We start from the raw sequence: 15210 nt of genomic DNA on the forward strand, positions 1-15210 counted from the left end.
CTGATAACTTTAAAAGTACTCTTGTTAGAGTACTGAAATTTGTTAGACAACCTCATCGTGGTTGAGGGTCTTTAGTTTGAAAATTTCAGCTCCCAAAACTCGTCTTCTACACGTTATCAACTTAACGACCGTCTTGTTTTTGGCCTAACATTTATCGACTTCCTATTTCGCAAATCAGATCAAGTCAAAGCTAGTTAACCATAAAATGTGACGGGGAACAACTTTCTAATTGGAACCAACTTCGTAGCTCTTACGGTTCTCAAGTTAATTTTCGAATGACCTTGAAGACATGGTTCAAGGTCATTGAAATTTTCATAGTTGGGTGACCCCCTGAGCGCTCTATAACAACCTAAAATTTCAAAATCGTAGCTAAAACACATTTTGAGATATTCGCCCTGGTCCATTTTTTAGTTAACACCCTGTATATGATTAACCGTTTCGTTGAATCCCCCATTCAACACTCGCTGATAGGAAAGAAACAGTCACACCACAACATATCAAACACTTATTTATCGATTTTAGTCAGGAAGTCGTCTAAAGTCACCGTCAAACGACATTTAAAACTCAATATTTAATGATTTATTTACTGAGTTCGTTCATCGTGCGATCAGAAAGTAACCAAATCCGACGCTCGGTTTTGGGAAGCACCGCGAAACTTGGCAAGAAAACTCAATTGATAGTGAGCCCGGACTAGCGAAGGTAGAACGCTAACCGATCGGCCGTGACTTCTTTTAACAAATAGACTATACTAAGTTTTGTCCACTTTTGACCGCTGATACTGGACAAACTATAGGAGCTAGGCAAAAATGGCAATGAACAATTTTGCTCCTTTGATCAAGCTTAACAACATGTTTCAATTTTAGAAAAATCTGTCGAAAGCCAAATCCCATAGAAGAAGTGCGATGTCCTTTCAATAAATACAATATTTATTTATTTATATTAGGATTTTTCCTGATCTTTTATTTTACGTAGAGCGTAACTAACAATACAGAGGTCGCCTTTTAGTTCGCTAACTAAATTGGCAATTTTTCGAGTATTAGTTAATACTTCCACTGATTGAGTGTAAGGATTGTATCGTACTCCGAATGGTCTTTTGATAGTACTGGCAAACTCCCTGTAATTCATACACAATTACTATTTTTGATATAAGCAACTTATTCGGACGCAAAAAGTTTTTTAGCTCGACCAAAAGTAACCTAATAGTTTGAACAACAGTTACAACGTCGGGAGTCACGTGAACATTTTAGACGTTTCACTTGCCCTTTTGTACTTCCACGGCCAACTTTGACACTCGCACAATAGCAGCCAACCCATTCGCAGAAATTGAAGGAACAAGGATTTTCCCGCTATAAACTATTGCGCTCGTTTTTATATTGGCTTCTAAAAATAATTTTCCGCTAGGGGCCCTCAACGCCTAGAGATATTTTTGTTCGTAGGTTAACATAGAAACTTACACGAATGGGCTGGCCTATATGGCGTGACTATACTAAGGACTGGAAATTGTTCTCAAGATGACGTCATACAATAAGAAAGTTTATCGGCTAAGCCTTAGTTTGATTCCAAGAATAAATTTTTAACTATAGCGCTTATACAATTGATGTATTAAACTGAAATAAATCTTCGAGTATGATTGCAACATCATAATTCATCTGACGTCGTGAGTTGTACATTAGAAATTCCTCATCGTTGGCGGAAAATTGGGTGCTATTGACGCTCTATCGGGAAAAGATAGGCGTAACAACGTCAGTGCATGCTAGAAAAACGGGGCACAATTTTTAAACGTAAATAATTCCACCCGTGGTGAATTTTCGGTTTCACAACTTTCAAATTGGACTCGAAAATTAGTTGGAAAAATAAACCATTTCTGAATCTATTCTGTGCCCCGTTTTTCACGCGCAGATATACCTTTGCATTTTCTCGCCGCTAGAGCGCCATTAGCGCAAGTTTCCAGGTTTTTTCTAACCGGAATATCCTTATGCGTTAATTAATCCCAGGTTGTGCAGATACAATAGAGCCAGTGCAAAATTAAAACCTTGGTACAGACAGACTTTTGAATGAGCCAGGCGCGTGCCAACCACGGCGGCAGCGGGGTCGACTTGCCCCCGCTTCTATTTCACCTGGAGGCGCGGCCCCCGCTACTTTTTTTTTTCAGGGCAGACTTGCCGCAGAGTCTAATTTCACCGTTGCCTACGTTATTGTAATATGTAATAACGTAGGCAACGATTTCACTCATTATACTTATTGGCCACTGACGGACTCTTGAGGCATCGCAATTTTAGTCAACCTGACAAGTTGGCTAAACATGCGACACGTTTGTGTTTTGTTTTTTTATGTCTCGGCATTTTTTCGGACGCATCCTATTTAACAAGGTTGTGCTTATATTAGGGTTTTTGCCCCCGCTCTCGTTAAAACGTTGGCACGCCCCTGGTTCAATGAGCAGACAGCTTTCACACATTTATTTAAAACTCACAAGGAGAGTACCCGAGGTGTTTATTGCCGATTTTGTTCAAAGTTGAGTTTCCGAGTTTAAAGTATTCGACTCGAAACTCGATCGAGTACTCGCACATGGCTACGATTTATGGATTTATCGAACATAATTATGGTAATGTTAATACCTCATTTTTTCTTTGGCCTCTTCGAAGCTGTCTGTGTAGAAATAGACGTCCTGGAAGGTAGTTATTAAGGGTTCTTGTAGACAAGTGACCATGGGATTGAACGCCAGTATTTTTGCTCCCGGCGAAAGCGCGTGCTGCAGCTCAGCGGCTGACGACAACAAACCAGCCCCGTATATTCGCATCTCATTTTCCTGTTTGCACAGTCCGAATTCCACGGTGAAAAAGTAACACTGCGACCATAAAATCGTGTTTGTAAGTCTTAGCAAAGCGATTGAAAAATCGACTCAAAATTACCGTCGCTAATTTGTCCACCTCGTCATCAAACGCCCCCAAAGACGCTAAGCCTATTTCTTGGGAAAATTGAGCAAAGCTTGAATCCGCCAATAAAGGAATGTGTCCCAGTAGTTCGTGGCAACAATCGCTGAAATTTGTCATTTTTTTAGAATTTCTTGTTGGAAAAAATATTCTAGTTCGTTGCAATCAAAATGGATAACTTTATAACTTTGGATTTAAAAAAAGTAAAAGTAAAAGTTACGGTTCTGGGGTGTAGAATGGGTCGGAGCTATGACGTATGTATTGAGTGCAGTGGAAAACCCTAAACGCCAGTCCTGCCAGGAAATCTCTCGAAGACAGATATCCCGCAACCGGTCTCAGTTGAAAACCAGTCTTCTCTGTTAAATATTAAAACAAGTTGGTTAAGATAAAAGTGATCGCTTTTGAAACCCAATTTACGTTTTAAGAATCTGCTGACGTCCTCGAGTTGAGGCACGTGATCTTCTCGGTAGCCGCAATACTTAATCAAGTAATTGAAGTTCTCCAGAAACTCTTTGCAAGCGTGAGTTGGGTATAGTTGTTTCAGCTTGATAAATACTCTCCCCCTAATTATTTTATTCAATTAGAATTTAAATTGAGGTAAGGTCGTCTATGGCGTTTACCATGTTTTGGTTTCTTCGTCGGTGTAAGCGACTTTAGGTATAGGAGTTCCGCTTTCGAAAAAACGAATTTTTGTGGCGTTATTAATTTGTGACGCAATGCCATCATGTATTTGAAGTAAGGTGGGGTTTGAACTTACTGTTTGTATCCCATGGCTAAGTCCGTGAATACTTTACGTCTCTGTCGGTAAACCTTATCTTTGAAACCCTATCGGTGTACATAGAACAGCGATTAATCTAATTTAGTGTCAGCAACATTCGATTATTCGAATTTAGTGTCAGCAAGGTTCGATTATTCGAATTTAGTGTCAGCAACGTTCGATTATTCGAATTTAGTGTCAGCAACGTTCGATTATTCGAATTTAGTGTCAGCAACGTTCGATTATTCGAATTTAGTGTCAGCAACGCTCGATTAATCGAATTTAGGGTCAGCAACGTACGATTAATCGAATTTAGGGTCAGTAACGTACGATTAACAGAATTAGTGTCAGCAAGGTCCGATTAATCGGATTTAGTGTCAGCAAGGTGCGATTAATCGAACTTAGTGTCAGCAAGGTCCGATTAATCGGATTTAGTGTCAGCAAGGTGCGAATAATCGAACTTAGTGTCAGCAAGGTGCGAATAATCGAACTTAGTGTCAGCAAGGTGCGAATAATCGAACTTAGTGTCAGCAAGGTGCGAATAATCGAACTTAGTGTCAGCAAGGTGCGATTAATCGAACTTAGTGTCAGCAAGGTGCGAATAATCGAACTTAGTGTCAGCAAGGTGCGAATAATCGAACTTAGTGTCAGCAAGGTGCGAATAATCGAACTTAGTGTCAGCAAGGTGCGATTAATCGAACTTAGTGTCAGCAAGGTGCGATTAATCGAACTTAGTGTCAGCAAGGTGCGATTAATCGAACTTAGTGTCAGCAAGGTTCGATTAATCGAACTTAGTGTCAGCAAGGTGCGATTAATCGAACTTAGTGTCAGCAAGGTGCGATTAATCGAACTTAGTGTCAGCAAGGTTCGATTAATCGAACTTAGTGTCAGCAAGGTGCGATTAATCGAACTTAGTGTCAGCAAGGTGCGATTAATCGAACTTAGTGTCAGCAAGGTTCGATTAATCGAACTTAGTGTCAGCAAGGTTCGATTAATCGAACTTAGTGTCAGCAAGGTTCGATTAATCGAACTTAGTGTCAGCAAGGTTCGATTAATCGAACTTAGTGTCAGCAAGGTTCGATTAATCGAACTTAGTGTCAGCAAGGTTCGATTAATCGAACTTAGTGTCAGCAAGGTTTGATTAATCGAACTTAGTGTCAGCAAGGTTCGATTAATCGAACTTAGTGTCAGCAAGGTTCGATTAATCGAACTTAGTGTCAGCAAGGTTCGATTAATCGAACTTAGTGTCAGCAAGGTTCGATTAATCGAACTTAGTGTCAGCAAGGTTCGATTAATCGAACTTAGTGTCAGCAAGGTTCGATTAATCGAACTTAGTGTCAGCAAGGTTCGATTAATCGAACTTAGTGTCAGCAAGGTTCGATTAATCGAACTTAGTGTCAGCAAGGTTCGATTAATCGAACTTAGTGTCAGCAAGGTTCGATTAATCGAACTTAGTGTCAGCAAGGTTCGATTAATCGAACTTAGTGTCAGCAAGGTTCGATTAATCGAACTTAGTGTCAGCAAGGTTCGATTAATCGAACTTAGTGTCAGCAAGGTTCGATTAATCGAACTTAGTGTCAGCAAGGTGCGATTAATCGAACTTAGTGTCAGCAAGGTGCGATTAATCGAACTTAGTGTCAGCAAGGTGCGATTAATCGAACTTAGTGTCAGCAAGGTGCGATTAATCGAACTTAGTGTCAGCAAGGTGCGATTAATCGAACTTAGTGTCAGCAAGGTGCGATTAATCGAACTTAGTGTCAGCAAGGTGCGATTAATCGAACTTAGTGTCAGCAAGGTGCGATTAATCGAACTTAGTGTCAGCAAGGTGCGATTAACCGGACTTAGTGTCAGCAAGGTGCGATTAACCGGACTTAGTGTCAGCAAGGTGCGATTAACCGGAATTAGTGTCAGCAAGGTGTGATTAACCGGAATTAGTGTCAGCAAGGTGCGATTAACCGGAATTAGTGTCAGCAAGGTGCGATTAACCGGAATTAGTGTCAGCAAGGTGCGATTAACCGGAATTAGTGTCAGCAAGGTGCGATTAACCGGAATTAGTGTCAGCAAGGTGCGATTAACCGGAATTAGTGTCAGCAAGGTGCGATTAACCGGAATTAGTGTCAGCAAGGTGCGATTAACCGGAATTAGTGTCAGCAAGGTGCGATTAACCGGAATTAGTGTCAGCAAGGTGCGATTAACCGGAATTAGTGTCAGCAAGGTGCGATTAACCGGAATTAGTGTCAGCAAGGTGCGATTAACCGGAATTAGTGTCAGCAAGGTGCGATTAACCGGAATTAGTGTCAGCAAGGTGCGATTAACCGGAATTAGTGTCAGCAAGGTGCGATTAACCGGAATTAGTGTCAGCAAGGTGCGATTAACCGGAATTAGTGTCAGCAAGGTGCGATTAACCGGAATTAGTGTCAGCAAGGTGCGATTAACCGGAATTAGTGTCAGCAAGGTGCGATTAATCGACGATTCGGTTTCTCGGTCGGGTAATATCGACTAAACGGAGTGAAAAAAGTGCGATTGATCTAAATTAGTATTACGAAGATTTGACTAATCGGTCTGAGATATATCGGTTGAAGCTTGTTGATTACTTAAAGGTTTGTTTAATACATTAAAAATCATTTAATCGACTTTAAGGTTGTGAAATGAAGTGCGATTAACGCGGTTAAACTTACAGGGTGATCGGCGTCCAGCTCGGCGCCGTACATGAGCACTCGACTAGCGCTGATATCCAAATCCGATATTTTCTGAGGAAACCAGGGCATTCGATCAAACTCTGAGTAAAACGCAAAATAAAAATTAAACAAAGTTTGCAAAATTTAAAGATAGATGTCGCTGTCGTACCCGCTTGTATAGTCGGACTGGTGGGAGTCATTGGCGGGAAATCGAACACTTCATCGGCGCCATTTTCGTACTCCTCCATGGTGACGCAATCCACCTCGTGTTCCAGTGCGTGAACCACGTCCTCCATTTTGTGGTTTTCGCATTGGACGTCCACGTAAATTTCGAACTGCGAAGGCCTCTTGATTGACTTCCGAGACTCGATATGCATCACGTTCACGTGTTTCTCCTACGCCAAAATAATAGTATATAGAATAAAGTTTGTATACAATGACGCGCCATCTACCGACTGCCACTGAAAAGTATGATTTTTAGCGCCAAAATAATAGTATACAGAATAAAGTTTGTGTACAATGACGCGCCATCTACCGACTGCCACTAAAAAGTATGATTTTTAGCGCCAAAATAATAGTATACAGAATAAAGTTTGTGTACAATGACGCACCATCTACCGACTGCCACTGAAAAGTATGATTTTTAGCGCCAAAATAATAGTATACAGAATAAAGTTTGTGTACAATGACGCGCCATCTACCGACTGCCAATGAAAAGTAGGATTTTTAGCGCCAAAATAATAGTATACAGAATAAAGTTTGTGTACCATGACACGCCATGTAACGACTGCCACTGAAAAGTAAGATTTTTAGCGTCAAAATAATAGTATATAGAATAAAGTTTGTATACAATGACGCGCCATCTACCGACTGCCACAGAAAAGTAAGATTTTTAGCGTCAAAATAATAGTATAGCGAATAAAGTTTGTATACATTGACGCGTCATCTACCGACTGCCACTGAAACGTATATTTTTAGCGCCAAAATAATAGTATACCGAATAAAGTTTGTGTACAATGGTCGACGCACCATCTACCGACTGCCACTGAAAAGTAAGGTTTTTAGCGTCAAAATAATAGTATACCGAATAAAGTTTGTGTACAATGGTCGACGCACCATCTACCGACTGCCACTGAAAAGTAAGGTTTTTAGCGTCAAAATATTATAGTATACAGAATAAAGTTTGTATACCATGACGCGCCATCTACCGACTGCCACTGAAACGTATATTTTTAGCGCCAAAATAATAGTATAGCGAATAAAGTTTGTGTACAATGAGGCGCCATCTACCGACTGCCACTGAAACGTATATTTTTAGCGCCAAAATAATAGTATAGTGAATAAAGTTTGTATACATTGACGCGCCATCTACCGACTGCCACTGAAACGTATATTTTTAGCGCCAAAATAATAGTATAGCGAATAAAGTTTGTGTACAATGGTCGACGCACCATCTACCGACTGCCACTGAAAAGTAAGGTTTTTAGCGTCAAAATAATAGTATACCGAATAAAGTTTGTGTACAATGGTCGACGCACCATCTACCGACTGCCACTGAAAAGTAAGATTTTTAGCGTCAAAATAATAGTATACCGAATAAAGTTTGTGTACAATGGTCGACGCACCATCTACCGACTGCCACTGAAAAGTAAAGATTTTAGCGTCAAAATATTATAGTATACAGAATAAAGTTTGTATACAATGACGCGCCATCTACCGACTGCCACTGAAACGTATATTTTTAGCGCCAAAATAATAGTATAGCGAATAAAGTTTGTGTACAATGAGGCGCCATCTACCGACTGCCACTGAAACGTATATTTTTAGCGCCAAAATAATAGTATAGTGAATAAAGTTTGTATACATTGACGCGCCATCTACCGACTGCCACTGAAACGTATATTTTTAGCGCCAAAATAATAGTATAGCGAATAAAGTTTGTGTACAATGGTCGACGCACCATCTACCGACTGCCACTGAAAAGTAAGGTTTTTAGCGTCAAAATAATAGTATACCGAATAAAGTTTGTGTACAATGGTCGACGCACTATCTACCGACTGCCACTGAAAAGTAAGATTTTTAGCGTCAAAATAATAGTATACCGAATAAAGTTTGTGTACAATGGTCGACGCACCATCTACCGACTGCCACTGAAAAGTAAAGATTTTAGCGTCAAAATATTATAGTATACAGAATAAAGTTTGTATACAATGACGCGCCATCTACCGACTGCCACTGAAACGTATATTTTTAGCGCCAAAATAATAGTATAGCGAATAAAGTTTGTGTACAATGAGGCGCCATCTACCGACTGCCAATGAAACGTATATTTTTAGCGCCAAAATAATAGTATACAGAATAAAGTTTGTATACATTGACGCGCCATCTACCGACTGCCACTGAAACGTATATTTTTAGCGCCAAAATAATAGTATACAGAATAAAGTTTGTATACATTGACGCGCCATCTACCGACAACCACTGAAACGTATATTTTTAGCGCCAAAATAATAGTATAGCGAATAAAGTTTGTATACATTGACGCACCATCTACCGACTGCCACTGAAAAGTAAGGTTTTTAGCGTCAAAATAATAGTATACCGAATAAAGTTTGTGTACAATGGTCGACGCACCATCTACCGACTGCCACTGAAAAGTAAGGTTTTTAGCGTCAAAATAATAGTATACCGAATAAAGTTTGTGTACAATGGTCGACGCACCATCTACCGACTGCCACTGAAAAGTAAGGTTTTTAGCGTCAAAATAATAGTATACCGAATAAAGTTTGTGTACAATGGTCGACGCACCATTTACTGACTGCCACTGAAACGTATATTTTTAGCGCCAAAATAATAGTATAGCGAATAAAGTTTGTATACATTGACGCGCCATCTACCGACTGCCACTGAAACTTATATTTTTAGCGCCAAAATAATAGTATACACTCTTTTTCGCGGGATTTTCCCGTGCGCGTCCATGTTTGGTTTACCCCTTTCAGCCCCATCCTCCATTATGGATACACAAAGAGTGGATGCTAGACTCCCCGCTGAGGGTAGAGGCAATGGCCGACGAGCGGGAGGCAAGTAAGAGGGGTCAAATAAAGGCACGAAAAAGAGTCTATATCGAATAAAGTGTGTACACAGCGACGTGACATCTAACGACCTTTATTAATTTTATAAATTTATATAATTTCTATTTAAATATTAAGATATTTGATATATTTAAGAAAAATAATTATATTGGTGCCATAAAATATTTTTTTGTATAATTTCTATAATGCAGTTTAGGGAATTAGTATAGATGGCGCAAATCAGCACGGGAAGATTTATTTCCAGACCTGGAAAAAAATGGAAGTGCGCTGAGCTTTCTGTAAAAAGATCTAGGTTCTACTTTTAAAACCAAGGTGGCGCCACTAATTCGTACCTGAAAAATCCGCAAAGCCCTGACGAGACCTCCAACCTGATTACGTAAGGAGAATATTACGGCTGAGCCTTTATTGGTCACGTGGACGTCCCTATTCTCGTCGTCCTCTTCTTGACCGTCCGTCGAGGACCTAGGGTCATTTTTCTTGGCCTGTTCTGGAAACGAGTCCTTCTCGCTGGCTTCTTCGAGTTTAATATTGCTGATTTTCTTCTTTAAAAAATACTTCTAATTAAGATAACCAAGGACACTAAATCGATTTTCAGTTTTCACCCTTGAGAATTAATATTTTTTCCTTAAACGAATATTCCTAAATGTCAATAACCTATGGATTATACAATGTCTATACAAAACCAGGGAGCAGTTTTGCTGATAAAACGTAACTTATCACCTCGGGGAATTTCATTTTATTCCCTGAGGATGGCGCCTCTATCGCCTCGAGAGACTTTGACTGAACGAACTTTTTCTGATAGGACCCGTTTAAGTTGTCCCTAGTCCCTACCCTTACGCCTTGGCTTATAACGGTCGTCCTTTAGGGACTAGTAACCTTCTCAACTGATATATTGATCATTCTCTTAAAGACTTGAGTTTTCGGAATAATATTCCGGTAACCTAGCAACAGGTATTTTATCATTTCGTCGAAATTTCCGACTAACTTCTTAGCGTCGCTAAGCCTTTGCCATTTTTTTCTAAAGGTTTATAAATAGTGGGAAAATTCTTTTCTATTTAACGTAAATATAATTACTGTATACGGAACACATAGAAACGTGCGTGAATAACTCATAATAACTAATTTTATTTTTAATATTATTAAATAATAATTAATAAATTTTTATGAATTTGAAAAATATCTGTTACGTAGTTTAAGCTACGCCCGTTTCTACCCGCGTATTGACAGCGCGGTTCCAATAATGCTTTAGACATTCCAAGTGTATACGCAGACAATTTCCTGATAATACGAGTATTTAGTTGCAATTTAAAGGGAGTATAAAGTGTTCTGAAAATTAGGGATATTAACTGTGGGTGCAGTAATTTAAAATCATAATATTATACTCAGCTAAATAGTGTAGTATAATAGTAGTTTCCCCCCCCATAAGCATTCCGTTGTTTAGTTTAACGAACAGCGATCCCAGCGGCAAAAACTAGAAATTTGTTGATCCACCATCTAAAGTTCTACTTTGTACTCCCTTTAAAGGGCCAGTTAAAATAATATTTAATATCGATGTCTTGGCCTTGCTTTGTTATCAGGTTATATCATATGTAAAATAATCACTCATAAGTGTGCTTCTGTTTCAATGATACATTGTTTCACATGAAACATACAATATGTGGACCCAATAATTTAAAATTTCTTAAATTCCTGGCACTATTGAAAACGAGGGGTCGGACATTTGTCTATTTTGTGTACAGGATTTTGGATTTTTTAGAAATCCAGGATTTTTTATTGTGGATTTGTTAAACAAAGTCTATGGAAGCGAAATTCTTGGATTTTGTATTTGTGGATTTATTTCCAAAATTTGTACGGGATTTGGCCAAATGTCCGACCCCTCGATTGAAAAGGTTACCATGGAAACGAAATCTGGCCGATCGCGTGGCACGAACTGAACTACAGATTGTCAATCCCAGGAATTCCGCGCGTTGACAAAATCCGCTTCAATAACTTCCGTTTCCCATCCACAAAGTTAAAATGACGCGTTTTTCGTCACGAAGCTGGAAGTGACGTAATTTACGTGACATCCCGAAAACAAGATTTAAGAAAATGTTTTACTTACGAGTGACTATGTTACTTATGGATATATCAATTTTACGAAATTTTACTTGAACGAATATTTTAAGTTAGGTATTTGAAATTCATATTAAGCGGTTTATTTCCACGTGTGCGAACAAAGAGTATCCGGCGTGCGTCGCCATCGTACGGCGGTTAGGCGAGTTAAAAATAGATTTCCGATGTTTTAAGGGTGCTAATATAAGAAAGTTCTCCGTGACTTTTATCCAAGTTCTGATTTTTGTCTTAATGGGGTCGCCTCTTCCAAGAGTGATCTTGTTTCGCTCGCAATTCGCATTCTTTCGACCATCGTCGCTAGGAGATATATTAGGAAGCTCTCGCTAGCCTCGCGACTCTAGAATGTCCCTCGGATGCGTCAATTAAACGCTACGAGTATTCTCGTATTTAACACGCTACAGATATTTTAGTCTAGTTTTGGTGGATGGTAAAAATTATACTGAATTGTCCATACAATTTCGAGCCATAAAATTATTAAAACATTATGAATTGGAGTAAAGTCCTATTATTTACTTCTGGTAAAACGTTACAGAAATTTTAGTTTATTTTGAGGGGGTAAAAATTAGACCTTGGACCAAGAATCTAAGGGGACCGAGGGGTCGGACATTTGGCCAAATCCCGTACAAATTTTGAAAAAAAATCCACAAATACAAAATCCAAGAATTTCGCTTCCATAGACTTTGTTTAACAAATCCACAATAAAAAATCCTGGATTTCTAAAAAATCCAAAATCCTGTACACAAAATAGACAAATGTCCGACCCCTCTAAGGGGACTCACTGTTTTTATTTTAAAACGCGCGCGTTAATAGGGAGCTAACAGTTCTACGTCACACGACATCATCCATGCTTTTTCCTATTGATAACAAAAATTCTACCCAAGATGGCGGCCCCTGCCAAAGCTACGGAGTGTTAGTTCCCAATACTGGGAATAGAAAAATTACGCTTAATTTTAGTTCAATGTGGACAAACGTGGCGTCGCTGAAGTCGTTTTTCGACGTAGTTTCTTGGAGAAGATGGAGCGTTTAATTTTGACCAAATGGCGCCGTTGTTGTCGGTTAAATGATAAGACTTAGTAGGTTTTAGACATTTTGTTTTTGAAATTGGTTCTTTAAAAGTTTAAATAATGGTAATTAACCATTGTGTTCAGTAAAAATAACCAGCAAGCCGCGTATGGCTGAGGTTTTTTTTATCAAATTCACTGGAATCCATTTTATTTCTAAATTAAAAAAATTGAATGAACTAAGCCTAACCTAACGTACTGCCTAAGCCCCGACTAATCCACTCGAAGTGAGAGTTGAACAGTATTCTTGAGGCGCTTCAAAGCGGCTGATGTACCTCAGTAAGCCACACCTACCGTGTCCAAATATCGGGAACAGTGAGTCCCCTTAGATTCTTGGTCCATGATTAGACCAATTTATAAAATTTGGAGCTATTAAATTATCATAACCTCTAGAACTGGAGTAAAGTTATGTTATTTACTTCTGGTGACGCACATTTTATTAACACTAGTTTAGAATATACTCCCTTTAAATAACAAAGACGCATTTAAAAGCAACTGTCGGCTTTATCATTGCCACATGCGTTATGATAAGTTCATTGTTATTATAAATGGCCATGCATTTATTCGATTTTTCGAAAAAACGACCTCACTGGAGAGCGTGGTGTCATCTATTAATGGCAAAGGAAACTAAAATTCCAAATAACGAAGCAATAACCATTTATAATTATTATAATTAGACAACTTATACTGTACTTACGACGTAAGTGGACTTTAATCTAAATTATATATCCCATATAAAATATATAGTTGAAAATTACCATAATTTAAGTAATTGTCAAAATTATAAAGAACGGTTCTAATAATTGTCCCTGTTACAATTAAGGCGTCACTATCCCTTATAGAACGATTCTGATAATTGTCCCTGTTACAATTAAGGCGTCACTATCCTTTTAAAGAACGGTTCTGATAATTGTCCCTGTTACAATTAAGGCGTCACTATCATTTTAAAGAACGTTTCTAATAATTGTCCCTGTTACAATTAACGCGTCACTATCCCTTATAGAACGTTTCTGATAATTGTCCCTGTTACAATTAAGGCGTCACTATCCCTTATAGAACGGTTCTGATAATTGTCCCTGTTACAATTAAGGCGTCACTATCCTTTTAAAGAACGGTTCTGATAACTGTCCCTGTTACAATTAAGGCGTCACTATCCCTTATAGAACGATTCTGATAATTGTCCCTGTTACAATTAAGGCGTCACTATCCTTTTAAAGAACGGTTCTGATAATTGTCCCTGTTACAATTAAGGCGTCACTATCATTTTAAAGAACGTTTCTAATAATTGTCCCTGTTACAATTAACGCGTCACTATCCCTTATAGAACGTTTCTGATAATTGTCCCTGTTACAATTAACGCGTTTCTATCCCTTTAAAGAACGGTTCTGATAATTGTCCCTGTTACAATTAACGCGTTTCTATCCCTTTAAAGAACGGTTCTGATAATTGTCCCTGTTACAATTAAGGCGTCACTATCCTTTTAAAGAACGGTTCTGATAATTGTCCCTGTTACAATTAACGCGTTTCTATCCCTTTAAAGAACGGTTCTGATAATTGTTCCTGTTACAATTAACGCGTTTGTATCCCTTTATAGAACGGTTCTGATAATTGTCCCTGTTACAATTAACGCGTTTCTATCCCTTTAAAGAACGGTTCTGATAATTGTCCCTGTTACAATTAACGCGTTTCTATCCCTTTAAAGAACGGTTCTGATAATTGTCCCTGTTACAATTAACGCGTTTCTATCCCTTTAAAGAACGGTTCTGATAATTGTCCCTGTTACAATTAAGGCGTCACTATCCTTTTAAAGAACGGTTCTGATAATTGTCCCTGTTACAATTAACGCGTTTCTATCCCTTTAAAGAACGGTTCTGATAATTGTTCCTGTTACAATTAACGCGTTTGTATCCCTTTATAGAACGGTTCTGATAATTGTCCCTGTTACAATTAAGGCGTCACTATCCCTTTAAGGAACGCTCTAGAGAATTATCCACTTACTTTAATTTCTTCAATGTATGAATCTGGGAAGTCCGGCAGACTGGCCATGGCGGGGGTGCTGCAGCAACGGCGAGTTTGGAAATTTTGACGTTTTTCTTTCGCTATTTGATTCATTTTGGCGACAAGAAAGCCAAAAGAAAAGTATGTACCGGTTTTCTGTTGTCACTGACCAACTGTCCGGCCGCGACACCTTCGGATCTTTGAGAGTCCAGCTCAGACTCGCCTTCCAGTGAAACTCTTCGAAACTTTCGTCCCCCCTTTTGAAATTTCCACCAATAGGAATACAGATAACACCCCGCCAACGAACCAATGAGACGCCGGCCCGACTTAGAACGAAGAAATTAATCGGGTTCTTTAGGCTTTGGTTCAGTGGCGTAGACAGGATTTTTGTTGGTGGGGGGGGGGGGGGCAAACAGTTGTATGAAAAACAAATATTTTTATTTTTACATTAGATTATCCTCATTTACTCTCAGACATTTTCAGATCAGTTTATATGGGTTAAAATGATAAGCAGGTTATTTCAAGCCAAATTAATTAATTGATTAGTTAATTAATTGTAAATCAGATCCCCCGATCAGCTTA

At 38.8% G+C, this 15210-nt stretch overlaps 1 protein-coding gene across 1 annotated transcript; it reads right to left on the reverse strand.

The window, feature by feature from the left end:
• Nucleotides 1-939: 939 nt before the first annotated feature.
• LOC149958813 (tryptophan 5-hydroxylase 1-like) lies at nt 940-14750 on the reverse strand. The gene is made up of 11 exons (XM_090165050.1): nt 14629-14750; nt 9790-9999; nt 6535-6760; nt 6366-6466; nt 3688-3755; nt 3551-3601; nt 3348-3493; nt 3151-3286; nt 2910-3036; nt 2616-2845; nt 940-1114 (listed from the first exon to the last, which is right to left on the reverse strand). Exons 1-11 carry the CDS (start codon nt 14740-14742, stop codon nt 940-942), a joined length of 1584 nt encoding a protein of 527 aa, XP_090021176.1. The 5' UTR covers nt 14743-14750.
• Between the last annotated feature and the right edge of the window lie 460 nt (nt 14751-15210).

This window comes from Leiobunum rupestre, chromosome 2 (assembly GCF_980474605.1).
Source record: "Leiobunum rupestre chromosome 2, qqLeiRupe1.1.hap1, whole genome shotgun sequence".
Taxonomy (NCBI): domain Eukaryota; kingdom Metazoa; phylum Arthropoda; class Arachnida; order Opiliones; family Sclerosomatidae; genus Leiobunum; species Leiobunum rupestre.